The sequence below is a fragment of the Periplaneta americana genome, chromosome 17, assembly GCF_040183065.1.
Source record: "Periplaneta americana isolate PAMFEO1 chromosome 17, P.americana_PAMFEO1_priV1, whole genome shotgun sequence".
Lineage (NCBI taxonomy): Eukaryota > Metazoa > Arthropoda > Insecta > Blattodea > Blattidae > Periplaneta > Periplaneta americana.
Genome location: NC_091133.1, coordinates 6224115 through 6250536, shown reverse-complemented (window position 1 = coordinate 6250536; position 26422 = coordinate 6224115). Strand labels below are relative to the sequence as shown.

At 34.6% G+C, this 26422-nt stretch overlaps 2 protein-coding genes across 2 annotated transcripts in view; both read right to left on the bottom strand.

Moving 5' to 3' along the window:
- Window positions 1-598: 598 nt before the first annotated feature.
- On the bottom strand, window positions 599-26028 carry LOC138693262 (zinc finger protein 665-like). Its single transcript, XM_069817103.1, has 3 exons — window positions 25932-26028; window positions 15258-15340; window positions 599-3844 (listed from the first exon to the last, which is right to left on the bottom strand). The coding sequence occupies exon 3, from the start codon at window positions 3775-3777 to the stop codon at window positions 2377-2379; it is 1401 nt and encodes a 466-aa protein (XP_069673204.1). The 5' UTR covers window positions 3778-3844; window positions 15258-15340; window positions 25932-26028; the 3' UTR covers window positions 599-2376.
- LOC138693261 (uncharacterized) overlaps window positions 17646-26422 on the bottom strand; it is a 36377-nt gene continuing 27600 nt past the window's right edge. The window contains exons 4-6 of the mRNA XM_069817102.1: window positions 23116-23260; window positions 22926-22988; window positions 17646-22837 (exon numbers count right to left, since the gene is read on the bottom strand). Coding sequence (XP_069673203.1) covers window positions 20886-22837; window positions 22926-22988; window positions 23116-23260 — 2160 coding nt within the window. The 3' untranslated portion in view covers window positions 17646-20885. The remainder of the gene's footprint in view (window positions 22838-22925; window positions 22989-23115; window positions 23261-26422) is intronic.

The window sequence follows — 26422 nt, the reverse complement described above, 5'->3', positions numbered from 1 at the left end:
GCTATGTGGATATCGAGAGAAGAAAGCAGGGATACTGGATAAATTAGCAAAAAATATGTGAGCTTTGTAGGCTATTTTGTTTAGCGGCTCTTTCCATTATGAGATTCAACTGCTGGGCACTTAATTTCGCATTTCTCCTGAATTGTTAAGGCACTGAACTCAATAGACTGTAAATATTGTACAGAATTAAACATTGTTGCACTTGTTATACTCACAACATTAAAGAAAATGTATTTAAAACTGCGCGCTACTGAAAAACTGCTGCAAATTTTGCAGCGCCTGGAAACTCTGGATTCACGGCGAGGGGCAGCAGGGGGAGGGGTAAAACTAACGCGCAAAGCATCCGAGACGAGACTGGCAGCTCCAGGGGAGGAAGTGGCTTCACCAATCCATCCTTGTCTCTCGGTTCGCTCTGGCAGCACCAGGGGAGGAAGTGATTGCATGGATGTCAATGAGAGCGAAATTTTTTAACAAGTTCGAGCAGCTGAATAGAGACTGTATAATAAATGTATTTCACAACATAAAACGAGACAAGAGTCACAAATGTCTGGGGGTGCTGCAGCTCCGCAGCCCCCTTCGAAAGCCGCCCCTGCTAAGAAGTTATTCTAGATATCCATGTGAAAATTTTACTACTGATGCTTTACTATCATGAAAGTTTTGAGCTATTGTTTAAAAAGTGTAATGTGTGAAAATAAAATGTTATGATTTTACTTGCAACACAGTATTTTTAAGCAAAATGAAATCACAGTAACATTGTGTTTAAATGACCTGAAAATAGACCTCAGCAAACTGAGAAATATTGTTGATGAGATATACTTAATCCAAGCATCTAGCTACCTTAATTTCTCAGAAATAGGTACAGATGTTGTGAGATTTTAACATCAAACAAAATGAGCGGCAAATTAAACATATGGAAACCTTAGGTAGGTGGATGGATGGATGGAGGGACGGATGGACGGATGGACGGACGGACGGGCGGGCGGGCAGACAGACACACACACACACACATAAATAAATAAATAATATTCAGAATACAGAACAAAAACAGCAATTACAGTGCAGCCTACTTATGAAACGAAGTACGAGAAGCCACACCCTTTTCTACGAAAGAATTTTCGAAACATTTACATTTTTATGCAATCGTGGGGGGGGGGGTAAGAAAATTAAGACTTTCATCTATAAGAAATATTACATAATTAAAAACATTAAACTTTATAATTTATGAGTGGCGTTATACCAAATTACGCGAAAAGTTCCAATCAATTATCTGGGCAAAAAATTTGTATTATAAAATCTGTGCTCTACTGCGAGCTTAAAATTAAGTATATGCTGCAAACACCTTTCACGGGCATGACAAATCAATGCCTTCGAACCTGTATGGTACAGTTGCCGACTTAAGTTACCAATGAAGAGAAATATATGAAAGATACATCACAAAAATGCATCCTTCCATGCCTATTTTTAAGATGTCTAAAGTCTGAAAACAATCCATACACATCGTATTACAAATACATGTTAAAAGCTTGCCGGCAAATAAAGATGTTTATGCTCGACTATGCCGAAACGTAGTAATTATACACCTGGTAGCAGACCTTTAATGCATGTCATTAAAGTACACCTACTCATTAAAGGTCAGGTTTTTCAGCCAATGACGACTCAGGTTACAACTGTTCAGCCAATGACAGGTCAGCTTTCTACCGTTATGAAACCGCAAGTATCGATTATTCTCGGATATGCAATCGAAAGAGAATTAGCGAAAAGTCACGGAGGCTGGAAATCCAATACTGTCGCAGAAGGTTATGTTCTGTTACTATAATAATTAGTGTTAACTGTAAATAATATTCAAATAAATTCAATTTGTCATCTCGTTTTTCAATGTCTAATTTAATTTCAATGTTATCTCTGTAGGTTCTTATGGCCTAGCAAGGTCAATGTGGATATCTGTTCTTCGGAAAAAATTAATACTTTCGCGTCTGCGCACATCTCACAACATACCGAACATTGCTGAAGGTCAGATACAATTAAAATTAATAATATCAAATTAGAAATATGGTCGAGCATAAAAAGTCGTATGAAACTCGCCTATAATGGTAATTAAGAAGTGAGTATGGATATTTATGAAACGAGCGCAAGCGAGGATCGTTGCATAATGTACTATTATATTACAGAACACGAAGAAGCAACTTTTCCACAACTGTGGCATTTGAATCGCTTCACAAGAGAAAAACGTTGATAGCATCTTAGGATAATAGTCTGGAAGCGTTCCCCACCTACATCCCAGTAAAGTTCTGCGCCAATTATATGCTCGCGTTTATTATATTTTAAGCGTCTCAACTAAGGGAAACATCTCCCCCAAGCAATGAACAAGACAGGTTTTTAGCCAATATGGTTCTGTAAATGAGTCTTTATACTTGACTTACACGAGAAGTACTTGCCACACACATCACACATGTATGGCTTCTCTCCTGAATGCTGGCGTTCATGAATCTTTAGCTTACTCGAATGCAAGAAACACTTCCCACAAACATTACATTTGAACGGTAGCTGACCAGTATGCAGAGGTTCATGGGCTTTCAGGTTACCAGATAGCGAGAAGCATTTCCCACAAACACCACACTTGAATGGTCTAATACCATTATGAAGTTGTTCATGTCTCTTTAGTGTACTCAGTTCGGAGAAACGCTTTCCACAAAGAACACATTTGAATGGTTTCTCACCAGTATGCCGGCGTATATGTCCTGTCAGAATACTCTGCTGAGAGAAAGAATTTCCACAAATATCGCATTTAAATGGTTTCTCACCAGTATGCTGCCGTTCATGCCTCTTTACGGAACTCAACTGCGAGAAACTCTTTCCACAATCATCGCACTTGTATGGTCTCTCCCCGGTATGAAGGCGTTCGTGACTTCTTAAGGTACTTGAATCTGAGAAGGAGTTTCCACAGAAATCACATTTGAAAGGTTTTTCACCAGTATGCTGCCGTTCATGTCTTTTTAAGTGACTTTGCTGTGAAAAGCACTTTCCACAAATATCGCACTTGAATGGTTTTGCACCACTATGATGACTTTCGTGCCTTTTTAGTGTACTCAGCTGCGAGAAATTCTTTCCACAATCATCGCAATTGTATAGTCTCTCACCTGTATGCAGACGGTTATGGCTCTTAAATGTACTCCAATCCGAGAAACACCTTCCACAAAAATTACAAGAGAATGGCTTGTCACCAGAATGGTGGCGTTCATGGATCTTTAATTTACTCGCCTGAGAGAAGCACTTTCCGCACACATTACACATGAACGCTTTCTCACCAGTATGGAGTCGTTCATGATTTTTTAAGTCACTGGAATCCGTGAAACATTTTCCACAGACATTGCATTGGAATGGTTTGTCCCCGGCATGCATTCGTTGATGTAATGTTAGGTAATCCGACTGCAAGAAACACATTCCACAGACATTGCATTTGAATCGTTTGTCGCCCGTGTGGTGGTGTTCGTGGTTCATTGGAGAATCCGTAAGCGAGGAGCACTGCCCACTTACTTCGCATTTGAAACTCTTGTCCCCAGAGCACATACATGCATGGTACATTAGTTTTCCCAGCTTGCCACAGTTATCGTAATTGAAAGACTTTTGTTCGGAAGTATGCTTCAAGACATGACAATTCAGAAAATCCAAATTCGAGAAACCCTTTCCACACATACAGCATTTCAAGCACTTCTTACCTGCATGCTGCCGCGAAATGTTTGCCGACGAAACTGAATGCTTGGCAGATTGATGAACCATCGTGTGCTTTTCATATACAAATTCTTCACAAACATTTGATACTGTGCTATCAGGAATGTCTGTAAAACTGTCACAAAAATATACTATTACTTTATAACAGTCATATCAAATCAGCATTAGCACAATACATGAAATATAGGCCTACTACAGTATTGTCGGTGCATTTTCAACACGCGGATCAAGGTCAAGCATTGGACTGCATGTGTCACACGTGCTTACTTCCAATCAACTAAAGTCAGCTGTACAGATGGGATTACCAGTGCTTCAGTTCAGTGACTTGATGTATGTGATCTTGAATGGTCAGTTCAAATTGCGATGAGAATAGCAAACATTTCAACATTACAAATGAAAATCAGGTTAAAGAGTCACATTTAAATTCATGAAAGGTTTTAATTTTGTGTACCTACAGTAAATACTTACTTACTTACTGGCTTTTAAGGAACCCAGAGGTTCATTGCCGCCCTCACATAAGCCCGTCATTGGTCCCTATCCTGTGCAAGATTAATCCAGTCTCTATCAACATACCTCACCTCCCTCAAATCCATTTTAATATTATCTTCCCATCTACGTCTCGGCCTCCCCAAAGGTCTTTTTCCCTCTGGCCTCCCAACTAACACTCTATATGCATTTCTGGATTCGCTCTTACGTGCTACATGCCCTGCCCATCTCTAACGTCTGGATTTAATGTTTCTAATTATGTCAGGGGAAGAATACAATGCATGCAGTTCTGTGTTGTGTAACTTTCTCCATTCTCCTGTAACTTCATCCCTCTTAGCCCCAAATACAATACAATAAATATAATATCAATGACAAATTCAATCTTGTAAAAATCATCACAAAAACCTGTACTGCCAGCATTAAGTTTACGCTACAACCATGTTAAGCAAGATGGGAACAAAGATTTAAGTAAACATAAAAAATAATAAGTGGAAAAATTTGGGATAGTAATTAGTGTGCTTCGACAAATTTTTGTGTAACAGGGCTGGGCTAGAAATATCCGTGACATTCATATTCTTAATATTTTACCTGCACGGAAGCTGACTCCATACCCAGTCACTGGTACAGTTCTTGTTTTTTGCAGCTGTTGGTGATTTAATTTAATTTTCATATTACAATTCAAGTTACCAAACGCTAATAATATTAAAAATTAAAATTGAAGATACAGATCAAAACACAAAATGGTTGAATGAGTTCTTAGTAACTTTCAGAACGTCACTGCCTTTCTTTGCGATTCGAATATTTATGGATCAATTTATCATTAAAATTAACTAATTTTAGTCATTACGTTTTTTGTGCTCAACATTTCCAAAGGAGCAAAGTAGTCTGTGTCAATGTACAGTACTTGTTAGAAATTTCTTCACTTCTGTTGAACAGTTTCATTAATATTGGATGAAGAAATTAGCATTTTATTTTAAATTGGGTTTCAAAGTAGATATATGGTTTTGAAAGCAAGTCTCCCTTTCGACTGATAAATGGTAGCACATCTAGTGTATGTTTCAGAAGAAAAGATATTGCAAGTTTCCTTTCAGTTTTCAGTTTTGATGGTGAAGAAACGAAAGTTTCATTCTATCTTTGATGACTTCCTCAAGAAAGGGCCATTCCATGAAAATGCGACATTTTCTTGAAAAAGAAAAATCTCACGAATCTCTGCTTGTTATATGTCAATTTTTTTGTTATGATCCGATTTTTTTTTAATCTGACAACACATATGTGAGAGAAAAAGCACAAAGAAGTCTGTGGTTTAAGAGCGCGTTTCATCTATTACAAATCACATAACTGAATGCACATTTAAGGCAAATAAATCATTACTTCTTTATGTTAAATTCAATTAATGATGAAGTGCTGACCTTTGTTAATAATGATAATGCACAGAAACCGTAATAAAATAATCATTTCGTGCTTCATTACAATTATTACAAAGACAGGTTGAAAGTTCGTGTGTCACGTTCAAATGGACGTTTGTTTACATTTCTTCAAAACCATTCCATTTTTTAATGTTTCATAAATGTAAAAGTGAGACACATCACATAACAATCAACTTCTTATATGGACAACATTTTGATTTATGTACGTATTCTACAAGAAAAACACGTGACACAAATGACTGTGACACATGAACAAAAATGTTATGTTCGTGTGTCACTGAAGTTCATCCCAAAATCAGTTATAATTTTTGTTGTTATTGGAAGTCTTTACGCCTAAAATAATCAGTAGTGGGATTTCAATACTTAATGTTGATTTCGACAATTGTGTGTTTGTACACGCACCTGTGCGCTTTTTTTTTTAGTATACATATACTTTAGGTTAAACACTCTTGAAAATATGTGTTCCATAACTGTTGTAAGGGGGAAAGGAACTGGCCACGCTAATCCATTATCTCCTGGCCTAGTTGCCTCATAAGTGGTGCCTTCCTGGTATCATTCGTAAGGTTCACACCTGTCTTCGGACATTTGACTAAACAACAATTGTTGTAAAAATGTAGTATGTAGACCTAATATTCGTAAAAACATTTCATTTAAGCCTAAAATTCGTACAAAATATTTTTTTTCTCTGAATTAAAAACTTACAAAAATTGGTTTATGTTAATTTATTTCATACAAAAGAACAAGCTTATAAAAAACATTTTTATGGTAAGTAGGTAGCCACCATACTAGGCATATGTATAAATAAATTGGTGTAATTATTTGCACATTAGGTAAATGGTACTAAATTTATGATATTAAATATTTATACATTTTGAACACTTTTTGATAGTATTTTCAAGAATTTAAGTTGAGCTGATTATTTTGTTGGATTTTTTCCGAGGTTTTCTCCAACCGTGAGGCGAATGTCAGGTAATTTATGGCGAATCCTCGGCCTCATCTCGCCAAATACCATTTTGTTATCATCAAACTCATTGACACTAAAAAAAAACCTAGTCATTAATACTGTTTAGTTAAATGACCAAGTAAAAAAAACATCAAATATACAGAGAAAGTTAGAAAAGCTTGTAGTGGTGAAGAATTTAAAGTGTCTGTGATGTTGGAAGGGACGTACTACAAATGGCTGACATATTGATGTATTCGTCACATGACATTACACAGGAAATATCACCACATATGGTTGTAAACAATCGTGGATATTTTAAATTTGAAAGTGTATTTTAGTGTAATCTAGTGTTTTTTTTTTGTATAATAAGAACTGTAGGCATAGTGTATTAGTCTTTCACAAGAAGTGATGCATTATAATGTATTTAAAACAATCAGTAAGCAACATGACAGAAATGTTCGTGTGTCACAATATATTTGCAATATTTTATTTCTTAATGGCAGTATTACTTTTTTTAAAGTTCGTGATTTAGCAGTTATATATACTACACACATGTCTTAATGCATTTATGTCATTTGGCACATTAATATTAACATTTTCCATTTTGGTAATAAATCAAGTGGCAAGAAAATGCTTGTGTGTCACACCAATAATGTTTCATATTTTTTACATTATTAATTATTCCTTTTCATTAAGAATTTTTGTTTATATTTAGGAACGTCTTTTTCATGAACTACTACGCATTTAATCAAATTTCCTGCAAAGATCATAGTTACTTTGAAAATGTTGTGTGTGTCACTATGGAATGACCCAAAATACATTTACTGCATTGTAGACAGTAGTCGAGTTGACATTACTGGCTGTATAAAATATCCAGATGATCTGATGGGAGAACGCTAGCCATAATTAGATGTCCTGTTCGTTCACCACATGGGCTATTCCATATGAAATCGATCAGTAAAAAACCTCGCATTTTTTTATACTCTAATTTTTTCCCTATTTATACAAGGTGCTGAGGAGAGTGCATTTTCAAAAATATACTATCGAAAGTCAAACGGTTTTCGTATGGTTGAGTGACAAATTTAGCGTATTTTATAAAAACAAGCCTCTTTCAGCGCTCAGAACTCTGGAACCATTTACTGCAGAACATTGAACGAGAGCTCATTTTGAAGCTGACATTTGGTAGGTTATGTTAAGAAGTAATCCTTATTTTTATAGTACACAGAGAGACAGATAATCTGATTTTACTTACTTTTAGGCTTTTTGGCCATTTGTAAACATGTAAAAAAATATTGAGAAACAATTTTGCATTAGTAAGTGGGATTCGGCATTGTTTGCTTAGTGGTATGGCAATAAGTTTCGAGGGTATTAAATAAATTATTTTCACACGCCTGGACTTGAACGGCGCAATACTGCACGCACTGGCCGAGAGCTGATGATAAGCGAGTGTTGGGAGTCATTTTACTCCTGTGTTTATGAAAACTTGTGATAAAGCTAGTCCAGCTACGCGCTACTAGACGAAAGATCACGTGTTTGTCTCCTGGCCTTGCTTATCTGGGCTAGCTCCCGTCTCGCATTGAGTTGGTTAGCTCACGCGCGTACTATATATTTTCTTTATTTGATATTTTCAATACTTTCTTAACAACATATCATCAGTAAAAACATATGTGTTTATTTCTACTTTCGATGCGGAATCTAACCATATATTTTAAAAATATATTTTTTCGTGGCCAAAGGCGTCTTAATGAAAAAAAATCTAAATTTCTCTATTTGCATAAAAAGTAAGAAAATCTTTTTATATGTCAATATATACTTTAATTTCTCAGCATCAAAATAAACCATGATTTTGATCATTGGGTGAAAGGGTTTCGGAGCTAAAACAGTTTAAAGTTGCTAATTTTATGAAAATACGATAAATTTAAATATTTTTAATTTAAACAATATGAAGTTCTGATGCCTCAAACTTCGCACAAAGCATTGTATCACAGTTCTCTACGTACAAAAAAAGTTTCATTGTATTTAGAAAATGTAGGGTCAATTTTCTCTATATTTCGGTTGATTTGAGATGGAATAGCTCATATGAAGAATTCCTGTAACTCCTTGCTGTGTGTAATGATTCCTATGAATATGAAAATTTTAAAGCATTCCATTACGCCTCAATTTTGTTTTTTTTTTATGAAGTTAACTAATCAGGAATTAATATTATATTTTGTGTTTGAGCCTATAGGTATTCGTTTAGAAACACTATCCAGCATAACTAATGGTGGGGTTGCTTGGAAAAAAAGTGTCATTATGACAAGACTGCTGAAAAATAGGAGCTTGTGTATTATGTGATGCAGACTTTTCAAAAATTAAATTTATTTTATGTGCATAGCAATGCACAAAATATGGACACCTTCCTTCACCCCCCACCTATGACCGTTCCGTCGTAAGTGTGGGCAAAATATTTTCATTGTTGTCAATCAAATCTATATCTAATAATTGTAAATGCTTTCTGTTAATCCTTCAGCATTTTGGGTTTTCGGATTTAAAAATGTCCAGGACTTTTCATGCACAATATTGTCCAATTTTATAAGGAACACAATTTGCTGTGTATGACCTGGAACATAAGTTTGTATCATCTGACATTGCCGACAAAAAAATTAACAAGACTGTTCAGAATAAGAAAAAATATCATGAATTAAGACGGACCACGAGGACACAATCTAGAAGTTTATTTTGGATTGCCTCAGAAGTTTTATTAAAAACTGTTTAGTTTAAAAAAAAGAGCTTTTGTAAGAGTCACAATTTTGTAACAATTTCCAGAAAATTCCAAATATTTTCAAAACACAGCGGAATTTGATGATTGTAATGTTTCGTCATTACTGTGTAAAGAAACTGAAAATTTTTCACAAAACTAAATGCAGTGAATTACTTTCTAGAGAATTTCTTGACATTCTATTACTTTTTCATTGAGGTTGTTTGCCCGTAAAAATTGCTCTTCTGCTAAGAAATGTTTATATTTCTTAGCATAACTAAATCATTCAAATTCTTTATACGCTTCGAGAATCCTTGCATTGTTTAACTTTTTCGCGTAAATGTAGATATTCACTTAAATTTTGTTCAAGTTCCATCGCCTCCAAATAACCAGCACTGAAGCATTATTAAGACCAGCCACGAAACTAAAGCTTAGAATATGTAGCAGGATGAAACTCGCTACAATAAGTTTCATTTCTGCTTGAAGATACCTAAAGCCCACAAATCACGTCACGTCAACGGTTGCAATTGCTTCTCGTATTCAAACTCGTTCCTGTAGACTTGCAGGAATAACATACACCCACAGTATCACGGTGTGCAATGGAATTACAATCTTCTCTGCAAGTGTTAACAATGAAAGACTGACGTTTTGTATTTAACATTATTGTTATCCATATTCTTCATAAAAATGAAATAATTAAAATTGAAACAGGCAAAAATACGTTGCTATATGTACTTTATCAACAAGCAATTCCTCCAACATGATGTCAGAGTTGAAGATAACGATAGGAAATTAATATTTAGAACCAATAATGCATTATTGTAGTCCATTTTAGTAGAAGTGATGTAATTCTTGGAGATGAAAAAGTTCCTTCTATATTCTACCAATGTATATCTTATATGGTTTCATTTTCAACCATGTGTATTGGATGTTTGTATGAAAAGATGACGAAACTTCTATTAAAATAATTCAGAAAACAATAAAGTTGTCTGCACAATCACAAATTCATTCAAATCTTGTGAAGATAACTACACAGTTTGAGCTAAACACAATTTCTAAAATGTAGAAATTAAAGTTGCCTCTTCCATTTCTCGCAGATCATCTGGCGTCATATTTCAGCTGGAACTACAGACTGCTTACAACGACAGTGTACGAAATGACATACGAAAGTTAATGGCCGTAACGCTGGACCAAGTTGAAGACACATTTAATGAAATTTTTAAGGGTATAGGCCTAGTAATAATCTCAGCGTTATGAAACAGAAGGCACCTTGGAATACACAAAGTGGAACTTGTTTGATCGTTTAAAACTCTCAGCTGATTAGATTACCTTCTTGGAATCTTTCTGTAGACTTGATATCACAATGGATTCAAGTAGTTAGGACGAATTGAGTTTTCGATTTTTTATTTGAATGGGTTATTTATGAAAGGGCCAAAGTCTTGAATATTAAATTGTTAACAATGTAAGAAAAACTGCTTACAGGCCGAAATTATGAAGTTAAGGCTGAAATAAAAATTGTATCATAAATTCTACTAAGCATTAGAGTTTGAAACTTAGTCCTCTTCACATCTAAATCGATGTATCTACACCAAAAGAACAGTTATTACATTACAAACTCATTTTCAAAAAATAATGACTTAGGCCCTTTCATAAATAACCCATGCATTTGATCTTTCAGAAACAGGAATTGTTTGTAATGTGACCAGTATGGCGAAAAATTCTGGTTTCCTGCACCTCCTGAACGAATGAGTTTAATTTTAGTGCTCTCAATTCTAAAATAATCTTGGAATGTAAGCTTTCACGGCCGGCGTCATTGGGATCGATGTTATCCAGGCTAATGTGCTGTGGGGTGTTGAAACTGTTGCTACCATGCGTTTCCTCTCATACTCAGACATCATCAGTGGTGTGGCACATGAGAGCGAGAGCGCAAAGTTCTCCTTAGCGTGCCGAGAACGACTGGTACTGTGGCTGGTTGCATTATGGTATTTAGGGTCTGGATGGATCGCGGTTCGCCACTGTCGCCGCGGTCAGCATGGATGCCGCACGGGTGGTCAAAGGGTTGTGATTTGCTATCATCATGTTCGACTGTTGGATGAATGGTTTAATGCGTTTCTCAGGGCAGGGTATCAAGCTTGACTGACTTGCCACACTTCTATGCCAGATTACATCGAGAGGCCAATGAAATCTATAAGCACAAGAACAACTTCAATCGAAAGGAAGAAGGCCTTAACGTCAATCAAGCATGATACCCAGCCCTGAGAAATACACGCATTAAACCGTTCATCCAACAGCCGAACACGATGGTAGCCAATCACAACTCTTTGACCACTGGTGCAACAATGGCGAGCCACGATCCATCCTGACCTTAAACACCATAATCCAACCAGTCACAGTCCCAGTCCTTCCCAGCACACTAAGGAGATCTTTGCACTCCTGTGTGCCACACCACTGATGATGTCCGCCGGAATAGCAGACGAAACGTATGGTAGCAACAGCTCCAACAGACCACAGCCCTTTAGTCCAGATAAATCGATCCCAATTCTAAAATAATTCCTGATGTGCTCTACTTCACCTTCTTCTGCAATTCATAAAGAAAATGGAAAAGATGGTATCTAAATATAAACATGAAAAATACTACTTGTCTAGTAACAAAAAAATCTTACTTCTTAAATTCATCTCTTCCGCAACTTCATCCCATAATTTACTTATAACAATCCGATTTTGGTGATCAGAATGAACCTCATTCCATATGACAAGTCTTTCAAACAAACGAGCAACCAGTTTTTTCTACAATACATCCGCAGTGTGTATACTGTTTAAACTTTACAACTAATACTAAAGATATTTTTATTAATTTGTCCTACAGAATAATATCTGCAATATTGACAATTAATATTTGAGGAGAAAAATTCGCTCCAGCACCGGGGATCGAACCCAGCTCCTTGGTTCTCCGTACCAAGCACTCTGACCACTGAGCTACGCCCAATTCAATCCAGAGCACCGGACAGAACCTTCCTCCTTAAATGTTTCCCTTTTGGCCTGACTCCAAATTAGGCATATATGTTGACGTATATCTCCAATGTCAACTGTGGAATCCCGGCCAAACAAGTCACTCAACTGAGTGCGCTCCTAATATAATGGCAGTTGACGCTATTTTCCTCATTTGTCCCGCACTGAAGCACTGTTGTCTATAGCACTATGAGTTATGTAACTCGTGTTATGGAAGGCCTCATAGGGAGTTCTCATAGGGGAGTTATCCCTTGGAATATTTTTGTTTTCCTGACATCATTAAAATTAATATAAAAAACTGTAGTGTCGTAGTGTGTGGAGATGAGATTTTTTCTTAATATTATTTTGCATATTAGTTTACACGGACTTTAATTTTGTGGAGTTTTTATTTGTAGACATATCATCAGTGGATATGGCTATAAATGGACCTATAAAATTCTGGATTTTAAATTAGTGGATCTACAAAATTAAGTAGCTCGCCAAAAGAACTGAAGATTTGAACTACTGATAGAAGAGGACATTTTCTCTTTGGACCTAAAGTAGCAGATATGTCATCTGTGTATGTAGTTGTGGTGATTTTTAGGAGATTCGTGAAAGAGTTGAAATATTAGCACTGTTTGCAAATAAGACAAAAAAAATTTTTGATAAGAGAATGACAAAAAATTAAAGAAATTATATGTTAATGTAAAGGTAAATCATAGCACTATCTTTGTTATATTTGCTAATTTATAATTCGAGATGAACAACTTCAAGCATTTAGGGACAATAACAAACTGTTCTATCTCTGTCAATTGTATCTCTCAGTGACAATGTGTGGGCTTTGGCTATTGGTGTAGGCCTATTACTCTATTTAATAGTGGTGAAGAAGATAAAGCAAATGATATGCACAGTAAATGTTTTGATACCAGAAATCCATCGACGTAGACAGACTATAGTGAAAGATTTTATGAGTAAGAAACTCTAGCCCAGTGATGTCAAAGCAAGCGCATTTTTCTGATCTTGACGTCGTGCGCGGGCAGCAAGCGCTAAGTATGGAAAGAGGAAGGGTTGTGTATGTGAATAAGCAACCAGTTGGATTAAGAAAACAGTGGTGCACAAACTTCAAACGGAACGTGAAATTTTATGTCGTTATTTTTATATGGCTTCTTTCTGTTTAATATTATCTATATTGTCTGTAAAACAAAAGTACTAACACTGATTTCTTAATATTGCACTTGTGTTTTAAATCTTAATAACATAATAGAGAGTTAAGAAGGAATGTTCACTTAAATTCCATAGTGGTATAATATTATACTGTATTAAGTGGATGAAACACATCATTCATAAAGAAAGTGATATTCCAAAGAAAGAGATTGAGTATGACATGATAAGTTGGAATTTATATTGATGGTATCTTTAGCCTTACAAAAATAATCAATAAACTAATCAAAACAATAATACAGTACAAAGCTAAGTTACCTAGGTACTGTATCTGTGTTAAGTGTAACTAATATTACATAACAAAACTCTTATCGCATTATGCTTTTAAGGTGATATTTGTGAGCAACTTCCTATCATCAGAATATTAAATTATTTTCTCGAAATCTGCTGAAGCTATAGAGCTGACATTTTTACAACACATGGGCACGTATCTTTTGCTTATGGTGTAACAGTAGTTGCTTTGTTAATTCATTTCATTACAAACAATTTCCATGCGAATATTTTCAAAATTTTCAATACACTATCTTCAGTAATATGTATATACGGTATATTAGATTTGGGTCATTCCACAGTAAGTTCCGTTAGTCACAGGACATTCAGAATGTTATGTATCTAAAACTAATAAATATATTCATATCCTGTTTTTTTTTAGTTTTACCCAGCTCAAAAGTTGCTACTAATTTCGTATTAGCTCAATACAATATTATTATTTACTGAGTAAACAATAATAAAATACAGTGTTAGTCACAGGACCACTTACTGTGGAATGACCCTTTTACGAAAACATTCTGTAAGGCTACTAAATAAATAGGCCTATACCTGAACATTTCTCTTTTCTATACGAAAAGTTAAGAAAATATTTCTTTTGAATAAAAAAATCAAACTTGTGAAAAATGAGCATTAAAATTAAAACTTACATTCTTATAATGCACTTATACTTGTCAGGCAAATCTAAAAATGAACAGGGATACAGCTTTAATAAGTTCCCTTCCCTTTATCTATTGAATCAGTGCTGGCCATCCCTGAATATAGCTCGACCAAGTGGCATATACCACCTCTTTCGTCTCTTTCCTTCCCGCTGTAAAGCGCTCAGGCTCTCCTGGGCTCTAAAGCGCGCGCTTGCTCCTGTGGGCATCAATTGACATGCCTGCTCTAGCCCATCATTTTGGAGAGCACATTTTCTGTTCCAGGTGCGTGAACAAACATTGAGCTTAGTAAAAGCATTAGTTATGTCAATGAACAAAGTTCAACATGGTGACTAAGAAGTAAAACACTCAGAAATACAACACAAATAAATTGAAAACACAACGGTAAAACTGTCTAAGTATAGATATATTCTTGCTATTATAATCATAGTTATAGCTGGATTATCGTGTTTGGAGAATAAGAATATATGATGGACTGAGCAAAACATTTAGAGAGACTGCGACAGCAACACAATTAAACAGAAGCCTAGCAGGGATTGGTAATGTGGTAGAGACAGTCCTGATGCGATTTGCAAAGTAAAAAGAAAAAAATAGGAGGAAAAGAACAGTACAAATGGTTGGACGATATAAAAAGTGATGGTTAAAAGTGGAAGCAGATACGAAAGGACATAGTATGGCGTCTCTGTTTCACTCCAGTGCTTCCCATAACAGATTGTAAAGTAATGTAATTAACGTCATTAATGAGAATTGTAATGAAGCAACGAAAAATTACAATGTGAACATTTGCACACCACACTCACCTATCAGGCAGAATCGCATTCTCCTCTGCTGTAACTTCAAGTTTCAGCTCGTCTTTTACTGCGTCCAACTCATGCAACTCTTCCTAAAAAAATACAGAGCGGAAAGAACAGAAAGATTGATCAAGTTTACGTAAAGATTGCATTTAATATTTTGCCACACGCCTGGATTTAAGTCGTACCGAGTCTAAGCAGAAATTTTAGTAACAGAAGATAGTTTTTGAAGCACAAATTTCATGGGGTTCTTCTGTTTCCAGTTCCCTAAGATCTGAATTGCTATCGTAAAAATTATATGTGAGCAAATGTCACTACCAAGTAACAAATTTAGTGAAATCCGTCTCAGCTCTACATGTCTAACAACAAGTTTATTGCTTTTCTACATTGTTTAACGTGCTATAATGCTTTTCATGAAGCAATATTTGATCATTTAAATGAAATTTTTGGTAGTTTTTCTATACCAATATTTTGCACTCTGGTAGCTAAAGAGATTTTAGATACATAGTATTTAATTCTTGCACATATATTCAGGTAAACTGTCATTAATAAATAATGAACCCTATTAGTTCTGCAAAGCAAAATTATGATTGGGAAACAATTCGATATGGTCACTCGTACAACCACTGTCATAAAAAAAATGGTAGAAAGATATAATTGAAGGGCTGACAGCCATAGTGACCAAATCCATTTTTAGGGTTTTGTAGCTTATCTCATCTTTTGATTGCCTGCTGACTCACGTACACAAAAGGTAGCGTCATTTGGTCCAAATTCCTCACGTTATGAAATAATTAAAGCAACAAAAATACTCTCTCAAGCAAATGCCAGTTCTTTAGAGAGGAAGAGTGGGCCATATCCAAACGTCCAATGAAAGCCGCTGCTTCTTGCCACGTGACATGATGTAGAACATGGTAGATGATGTGGAAGAAAATAAATCGACTAAGGTGAAATCTAGGAAACGTGTGGAAAACTGTAATGAGTGGGAAAAGAATGTACGAGAAAGGAAAATAAATAGTGGCCAAGAGAATGTAAATGAAAGTGAAAATCCTGTGTCTGCGAAAATGTACACTGACAAAGACTGCAAATGTAGGTTATGTTGTGTCGAACATTTGAATAATGCAAATGATCGAGCACATGTGCAAGATACATTCTCGTCAATAAGTAATTTTGACCAGCAAATGCAGATCTTGCAGGAATGGTTCATGTAATGAATATAAAGAGGCACAGAGGATCTGCTGATGTAGAAGATAGTCATGAACAGCATTCACGGGTATGTTATATTAAGTTAAAGGTACGTACCATAACCTCAAAAATTACATTTCCAGTATATTCATAAACAAGGTATCTATTTAAATAATTGTCTCTTTTCATATGAAAATCTTATTTCGGAGCTATTAAAATTTCATTAATCTAGTGGTGTACTGTACAATTTTACCTAACTTTGTGAGAGTATATATTAATTTAGCCTATATTCAAATGAAAAAAGAAATTATATAATAAATTAATTGTCATTCAATTATATGTCTAAAGAAGGCAAATTTTTGGACCAGGAAACTAGTTTAAATTGTTATCTCTGAAAAAGTAGCCTATGTGTACCTACGGTAAACATTAATTTTTATTTTTACGATGACACTAACATCCGAGTATGCAAAACGACGTTCTTCAATTTGCATAGCAAATGTGGGAGTGCATGATCGTGAACATGATATTAGGCTATTTGTGGAGAGAAAACACTGCTCAGAGGGGGGCTCTGAAGTGGGATCATTCTATTGTTATAGCTTAAAACTGTAAACACTGGAGCAAACCACTTAATAGTATATTCAAATAACGTGTGGACAAAATATAAACCAGTACATAGCTTCATTTTGAGCCTCCATTGTCCATCATTCACAGTTTAAGAAATAGACCATAAATTTCTAGAATTTGGGCATTCTTTCCTCCCTAATGACAGGGACTTCAGCACTATTGAGGCAGCTAAACGCAAAGCCAAAAATCTCTTTATTGTAAACGATTATTTGTGTTTAATGGATCATTGTAGGAGAAAAAAAAAAACTTTGTTGTAAAGGGTTCCTTAATATCAAAGATATTGCAAACTGCAATTTTTTGATGTGCAAAGACACTACAGATGGTAACAAGGTCCAATGGATGAAAAAAAAAAATGGCTCAGGTGCGAATCAGCTGAACCAATGACAATTAAATTTTGTTATTAAATGAGCTAGAAGCAGTTTTTACAAAATTTATAAAGCACTGAAACAGCTTTTGGAGATGGCCCACTAGCACATTTTTGTTTCGACAAGATAAATGAGTCATTCCACGACAAATCGCACAAAACTGTACAAATTTTGATCTTCATATTTCTGATTGTGTTTATATTTTTTTATCAACTCTATGGGTCTATTTTTATTTTAGTAGGTTATTTTACGACTCTTTATCAACATCTTAGGTTACTATGGGTCTAATAAACTAACAAATGTATTTTTATTTCCATCTAAGTTCACATGTTTTTTAAATATTGCATGTTAAAATTCGTTAAAAATGTCGCACTATGTAACATTTCAAGCGTCATATTTCTAAGGATACTGATGTTAAACATTTTTTGAAAAATGCATTTAAAAGCTTGAAATACTATCTTTTATTAAATATTTACTAACTGATTTTAAAATAATTATTAAATCCTATTTTCCTATGATTCAGTTTTTAAAATTTCGATATCAATGTGAAATAGCCATATTAAAAATCTAAAAAAAAATGCCTACTAAGTGCACTGAAGTATATCCCTAATAATTTCGGAAAAAATGACAATGGGATCTCTCATAGTTCAATACAAATTTAATTATTTACAAAGCAATGTGTAATAGACTGGTGCAGCAGCAGTGGATGGGAAGAGTTGACCATGCGCTGGAAGATTTATTGGCACTGGATGATCCAGTAAAACTGCAACATTACACCCAGTACGGATCAAGTCACTCGAGGAAACATTGCTAACTTACATTTGTATTCACTTATTATGATATCTTCAAATATTTGTATATTTTGCATTTTAAACGTCTGTTTTCATTTACACTACAATTTAAATTTTCACTTGCCTACTTCTTTCTAGAGAGAAAATTGTTTTACTAAAGCTTCAGATTTTGACAATGGAATGAAAGAATGTAATATTAATGTACTAGTTACTGGATATCTGACCTGCAAATTTTCAGTGTGGTTTTTGTGCTTATTCAGGGGACAAAATATAAATTACACGTTAGAAATGTTTTTTGTACCCAATCGAACAGTTTTTTGGTGTTCTTTATATAGAATCTTGACTGGCTCTCATAGCAAGTCTTTTAACAGTTCGGCTGGTATTACACTATCAAAGTTCTTTGACAAAGATTGTTTATAAAATATATATTATAAAATATATGACAGTGTAATATGGCGGAATGCAAATGTAACTGGACTGTTACTACCACAAAAATTCTGATATTGGAGTGGGAAGGAAATTAAATATTGTAAATAAATAATTTGTGTACTATAATATTAATATTATATAATAATATGTGATAATAATTTGTATAACTTTTCAAGCCCTCGCATTGTGTCTTCCAGTAAGTTCTGATGGATACCTCTCTTATCACGTTTTGCAATCCACAGTTTAACCTACAGGAGCTTCTTTTTCTGTTTCTTTTTCAGTAAAATGCTTATGAAATAATTGAACTAATTATAGCTAAACAATCATAATACTGTTCTTCATTCACGGTGTTAAAACTTAACGTGTAAATGTAAGTATCAACAAATCATAAACTTAACATGTAAATATTAGTATCAACAAATCCTCGGAACACATGTTAACTGTTGTGGAACAAGTGTTAGGTGAGTTTTGTTCCTAATTTTAGGTTATCTTTGATAAAATATTTTATTAAAGTTTTTATGTAGTGTAATAAACCCCAAATCCTACCTTTTATCAAAGATCTTTGAAAAAATATTTTATCATATTCTTTGTCAGAGAGCTTAGATAGTATAATAGCAGCCTTCCTCCAATGCCATCAAATGGACCTTTACCATGTGACATTGCAAAGAAGTGCCATTCAGCGCTAATTCCATAATCGTCTTCATGTAAGCAGATATTTTAAAAATTCCTTTTGTTTCTGTATTATGAACTTGATTCATCGGAAAAGTAGACAATTTTTTTAATATCATTGAATCCTTGTTTAAGAAACTGATTGCTTCAGATTGAAAAAAGTGAAAGGAATCAAGTATCATTTTTCATGCTTTCTGAGATGACAACAATACTTTTGTGACGAATTTCTGTACCTTCTTTGAAATGTACTACAAAAGGATGTATTGTGGCTTGGCAGTTGTTCCAATGCACACCTTCTACTGAATCTTGTATTACAAAGAATAACTTTCAGAAAAGTGTGCAATAACTATGTAATTTTCAGGTTGTACATTTTCTTTGCATTCCGTAAAACTTTCGGCGCAGTATTCTAGCACCATTTACGTGTAGGCCGGCCTACAGCTGCAAACGTTTCATTAGCTGGGGATCGCGAGCGCTTGCATGCCTCCTGAAAATAAATAGTTGCAAATTTATGTATGCAGTACCCACATTTTTAAATGCAGTAGTTTACAGATAATACATCAGGGAACAAGTATATATTCTTTTTCAGATTTTTAACTTGACTAAATAATATAGTAACTTTGCTTTGAAAAAGAAATGATTAAAAAATTAAGCCACATTTTAAATTTATTTGTGATAGGTCTAAAGTAATAAAAAGTGTTGTATTTAGGCTTTCAAATGCGCCAAACCCCAAATCTCAACTGTATATACTCGCAGAATTCCAAGTGAGCTTATGTAACAGTGCGCGCATAATTTTCGTAATTTCAAAGAGTCATAACTACACAAGAAAAATTAATAATTGCGGAAATAAAACAATACGTGTCTCCTTATTTGATATCTGAAACTCATGAAAAAAAAAATTCGACCATTTACGAGAAGGTCGTGTTTTGTTGCTGTGCGATTTAACGTGGACTGACTCAAATGTAGTGCCATAGTGGGCCAACTCCAAGATTTCGAAATACGTGTAATTTCATGATGTTATAATTAGGGTAAAATGTATGTTTTTCCTTCTTAGTTCATATATCGTCGGTGAAGAAACAATACCGCGTAACTAACAAAATGCTAATTTTACAGGGCAAAGAAAAAAACGTGACATTTTTTAAAATAATCACTTCCGCAATATGAAATTCGACATGGTATTAGTAAATAACACTAAAAATATGTACAGTATCCGAAAATAAAATTATATTGCAATTTTAAGTTATTTATGTTAGTTACATGGTATTAGAAGGCTTGTTGTAAAGATTTATGTTAGTTACGTGGTATTGCACTAAATTAGTTTTCACTCAATTTTCAATGATAGGAAATTTTTAAAGTGAAGGCGTGTTACAATTAAAATACGTAAGCAATGTTTTATTACTCTTAATTTTATTTTTAATATCAAGTTTTTTACAGAACAATATTTGGAAAGGTTTCCTTTAAAACAATCACCTTGAAAAAGATCAATAAATGATGTAATTATAATTATGTTTATTATTTTGTGAGGCGTGTTAAGACTGTCACTTATGACATAAGGAAATACACCTTGCTTATAAACAAAATTACACATAACCAATGTTATCATAGAATGCATGACAGTCCTTTGGCAAAACACTTTTTAGTTGCTGCAAGTCATTCCACTTTGACTTTTTAATTCTCAGTGGTTGAGAATATAATTGCTTGTAGGTCACTTCTGTACTTTGTTTTCTTGGACGCCTTGGCATTTCTTGCCAGTCTTCAGTGAAACGAAACTTGAAAAATATTGTACCATCAGGACGATATTGTATTGCCCTCAGATCAGTTACAGTGGGATCATTAGTTCCTCTTCCCGGGCGAATTGAATCATAAATCCAAAATCTTTTGTCAGCATAATTTCTGAAGAAAGAATATTCTAAATGCTTAACACGGTAAAGTGTGGGTTTCTTTCTTGCTTCTCTTGTTATTGAAACATACTGGCTGGGCAGCGTTATATCTCTATTTCTTAACTTGCATTCAATTGCACTCTGAACTGAGTCACACTCCATCTGAGTGTGACCCTTCTCCAGATATTTTTGGGTAATCAACACACCTGTAGAAATTGCTAGGCCAAGGAGGGCATTGGACATGACTGCATTTCTATTTTGGTGTGTACATCCATCAGAGTACATAATTACTGGCAGAGGATTTTCCTTTATGCAGTCAGTCAATGCATCTATGACACAACTGGCGAAAACCGATGCCACCAGTTCTGCCTGCGTTTCGTCGAACCAGTAACATACAACATCATGATTTTTCAAGTTGTAAATTGTAAAGTTATGCACACACAACTTAGTCTTATAATACACAGAACTTGCCTGTACGTATGGAACTATTTTGACTGCCTGGAGATCCATGGTGAATACATTGCTCAGTTCCATTTGAGCATCCTCTTTATCCTTTTCTTTTTCTTTTCGAGCTTCCTTCTTCTTTTCATCATGTTGCAGCCATGCAGCTTCACTTATATTTCCGGTTTTGTAACTACAACAGATGTCACATTGATCTTTCTTAGAGCTGTAAATGCTGATGTTACTTTCCTGGAAAAGCAGGTTGAAAGTATCTCGGCTCAGAGGGTCAGTATTTTCATGTGCACATCTCTGTTTATACAAATCATATAACTGAATTTTGGAATGAACTATAGGCTCTAAATAAAGTTTGCTTGATGACTGTCGACAATAATGGGAAGGTAATTTAGGGAGACTGTCAAAAAATGTCCTGAGAAACTGTTTACCTTCTTTCCTTTTGTCCTTTTTGGCATGAGTGTGGAAAACAGTAGAACAAGAGGACATTCCACGCTTTGAATTTTCTAACCAATACCTGACACTCCAATCTTTTATTCCAAGAGTATTCAAGAACAGTTTCTTGCACACTTGTAACTTTTCATTGCCCACACGGAAATGATACAACAAAGTACCTTTTCTTCTTGACTCACCAGTATTCTTTCCAGGACGTTTTGTTGGGGTTACATCCACAAGACCGTTCACGTATTGTTTTCTCTGATCCCAGGTCATTTTCTTCCAAAATGTATCAAAAATCTCTTGCCTTTCAGCATTCCCAATTGCATTGCATTGTCTGAATTTTGATTTTTGACACATTTTGGAATTACATGATGCCCCTAGTTTCCTTGCGTCCCTGGGTGTGTCATGCTTTACTTTCCCAGTTTTCAGTCTTTTATACCCAACGTAGGCTTCCCCTTTCATTCTCAAGTTCATGTTTCTATATTTTTTCCCAATGTCTTTGCATACGTTTGCTTTTCTTTTCCTTTTCCCCCCTAAATATCCATCAAACACCTCACCACCAGTACTACTGTCTCCATCATAATCATCACCTTCATTATTATTATCACCACCACCACCTCCATCAATATCATCAACTTCATTCATGCTTTCGTCATCTGATGACGATTCTACATTTTCAGGGAGAAATTCGTCGGTGTCATTCTCATCCATGTGCAGAGAAGAAGAAACGTCATGTTTCTCTAATGAAGTGAAGTGGGTACCTGCGATAAAAAAAAAATTATTTCTTAGATTTTCGAATGTGGCAAAATACCTATTTTACTTCATGTAGTACATAAATAAACTACTTACCAGCTAGTAACAAACCGACACTTGATATGCCATCTTGCTGATTTTCTGCTCCTGGATCAGAATCTGAATTGAAATATAAAATTATATATTATAAGATATTACGCCATTTTTTAAATTTTAAGTACTTTAAGTAGTAAGTCTAGTAGCTCGAGTTATTGGTCTCAAAATAAATAATTAAATACTCCCATACCTGCTTCAGCTGACGAAGTTAATGGCAGGCCTGTCTCGGAAATACCAATGCTTGTATTAGTTTGTAATTCCACATTCAGAGTCATTAAGTCTTCCTCAGTTATAAGCGGAATATCATCACTAGTCATAACAGCCGCATCAGATATCTAAAAAAAAATGTAGGTACTAATGATAGGTCTAATTGAATTAATAGTTAAAAAAGCATTATGGATTAATTAAAGTAAAAACCTGTTGACTAGTGTTTGAATTATGTTAAACTGAAGGTACTGTTATGCTTACAATAATGATGATGATGATGATGATGATGATAATAACAATAAAAATAATAATACTGATAATATAATATACCTCATCAATTTGTTGATTTTCAATCCCATTGTCACATTCAGTGGAATCCTGTAGTTTCAGATCATTAAAAGATGAAATTAAATTATTGGGCTGTTCTTCTTTATTTTTCACATTACATTTAATTATATGCATTAACAATTATCCCCTATTAGGGAACGTTTTCTTGCAGTTTTCACAGAACATTATGCACACTTGTTACCATTAATAGGTACAGAAGTATTGATATGTCAGATAACTGCATACAGCTCGAATTGGCGGGAAAAACGATGCTTTGCGGCACACAGATTGACGTGCGTATTTTCGTAGCATTATTGAGAAATATTAAATTCAATCTTTTCCTTCGATGATCCTTACTAACCCATCCATGTCAAGTGAGCATGTATAGTCGGAGGCACCGATTTTGGCAGATGACATCGATGACATTTCCAGTAGGCGAGCCAATATTGTTTCTGTAAGCTGCGAGAATGGGATGCGATAACATTCTGAGTCATTCATATTTTCATAACAGCAGCTCATATCAATTATCCTTATTATGAAACACACCACGGTACAGTCCTACTCAAAGAATACCTTTAATAAATGTAAATGACTTCCGTTCGCAATGATTTTACAATACGTCTCCTACATTTTCTAAATTAAATTAATTCTTAATTAAAAGGAAAATCCCACCCTTACCAGATCAATATACAAGATTTGTCCAGTAATAATCTAGGGATCGTCTACTGGTATGCGACAATTCAAGTTAATAAAATTACGATTCTTCTTAATAATCAAAATACAATTTATTAATTGGGTAAAATTGCATGCTGCGGAAGTTAGATTTATATAAGAGTATAATAAATAGGATTGTAATGGATATTACAAGGGCAATAATTTCTTCACACGCACATTGTGAATAGAACAGAGAAGAAAGCATTTTAAAATATTCGAAATCGTACAAAATATCGGAGAAACCAATTTTCCCGCACAAATTGCACCAATTGAAAAATATAATTACCATTCACAATAAATACTGTATTTTATGGATTCTAAAAAGTTGTTTCTTAATCTAGAGGTATTGGCTGATGACTATACTAAATTCCAGCACAACATTCATTCAGAATATGTAGAAATTACACTTTGGATTTTACTAAATGTATAGGCCTACTATCAAAAGGTGTTACATACCCCCTTAAATACTGTACATGTGTTACCTGTGCGATATCCGATGTTTAATTTCTTAAAATATAATTCATAGTACTGAAACTGCCATATTGAATTCGCACAAATTATATTATTCGTAATTTTCGTCTCGAAAACCCCTAAGATATCTAATTTAATTTTTCACCCATTTTTGTCCCACTCCACCACTTTAGGCACAAAGTCGGACTAAATAATACCTTATTCGTATTCTGTGATCGCAAAGATCCCCAGATATCGACTTTCATCGAGATCGGATGACATGAGATTTCTCACTCCCTTCTGCCTTTTCATCAGTACCTTAGGATATGGTATTTAAAAAATCAAAGAATGTTTAACCAATATTGTAGAGAGTAACCTTCACTTTAAATTTTACGTCTCTAGTTAAACATAGTTTAGTGAATTTTTAAAATCGTCGACTTCTTTCTCTCTCCTCTCTGCTCGGAAGTAAAAAAAAAAAAAAAAATAAAATAAAAAATAAAAAAAAAAGTTATTTCAAGGGAGTAGCCTACATGAAATTGAATTTTTTTTTACTTTTCTTATATATTTTAGAAACAATTCTGAGAGATGAGATGAATAGTCTAACCCAATTTTATGAGTGAATCTTTGTATTAAATTTAAAGGCTGCACGTCTGCTGGTTAAACAAAATAAATCGCTATAATTATTTTGATCATTACTGCCTCCCATTTTCCATCCCTTAATGTTCGTATTTCGTAAAACTCAGTCTTATCTATTGACTAAGGATTAACATATTTCCATATACATATATATATATATTTCCATATATATAACAGATTATATTTCCATTTCGTACAATATTCTGGTCACGAGACATAATCATATACTTTGTCTTTTCGGGATTTACCACCAAACCTATCGCTTTATTTGCTTCAAGTAAAATTTCCGTGTTTTCCATAATCGTTTGTGGAGTTTTTCCTAACATATTCACGTCATCCGCATAGATAAAAAGCTGATGTAACCCGTTCAATTCCAAACCCTCTCTGTTATCCTGAACTTTCCTAATGGCATATTCTAGAGCGAAGTTAAAAAGTAATGGTGATAGTGCATCTCCTTGCTTTAGCCCGCAGTGAATTGGAAAAGCATCAGATAGAAACTGGCCTATACGGACTCTGCTGTAAGTTTCATTGAGACACATTTTAATTAATCGAACAAGTTTCTTGGGAATACCAAAGACACATATAGACTACTGTAATATTTGTTTAGTTTTTGGAGGTGTCTGTCCAGAGTGCACAAATACTCGGGCGTGCATGTTTACTCTTATGTCCTACCCATTCCACTGCGACAGAGATAACAACCGATCTTGCAGCGGTGAGAACTCGCTCTCCAGATAGCAATAAGAAAATCCATCTGCCAAAATCCCTGGCGCGACCTGTAATACATTACAATTTGTTACTGAAAGAAATCCCTTTAATTCAGTTTGGGTATATTAAACTATTTTCCGCCATATGCATTACTATAAGAAAATACCACGGCTTGCACACTTTGTCGACAAAATAGCCTATAGAATTATTTTTTTCTTCAGTGTTGAAATTTTTCTTATTCAGTTACGCTGTATTTCCAACAAATGTACCCTTAATGCAGTTAGGCGGTATTGCATGTAGTGCAGTTACACGGAATTTCAGTAATATTTTCAGGAATTCACATAAGCGATATTGTTTCAACTCCTTTTTCTCACATTTACATGGTGAAATTACACTTCCACGCGCTATCAAATGGTGCTCGCAGTGTCAGGGATGCCAACGCACCAAAAGACAAAAAA

Coding starts and splice junctions, on each gene's coding strand:
- LOC138693262 (XM_069817103.1), bottom strand. CDS start 3,777: ATGGTTCATCAATCTGCCAAGCATTCAGTTTCGTCGGCAAACATTTCG.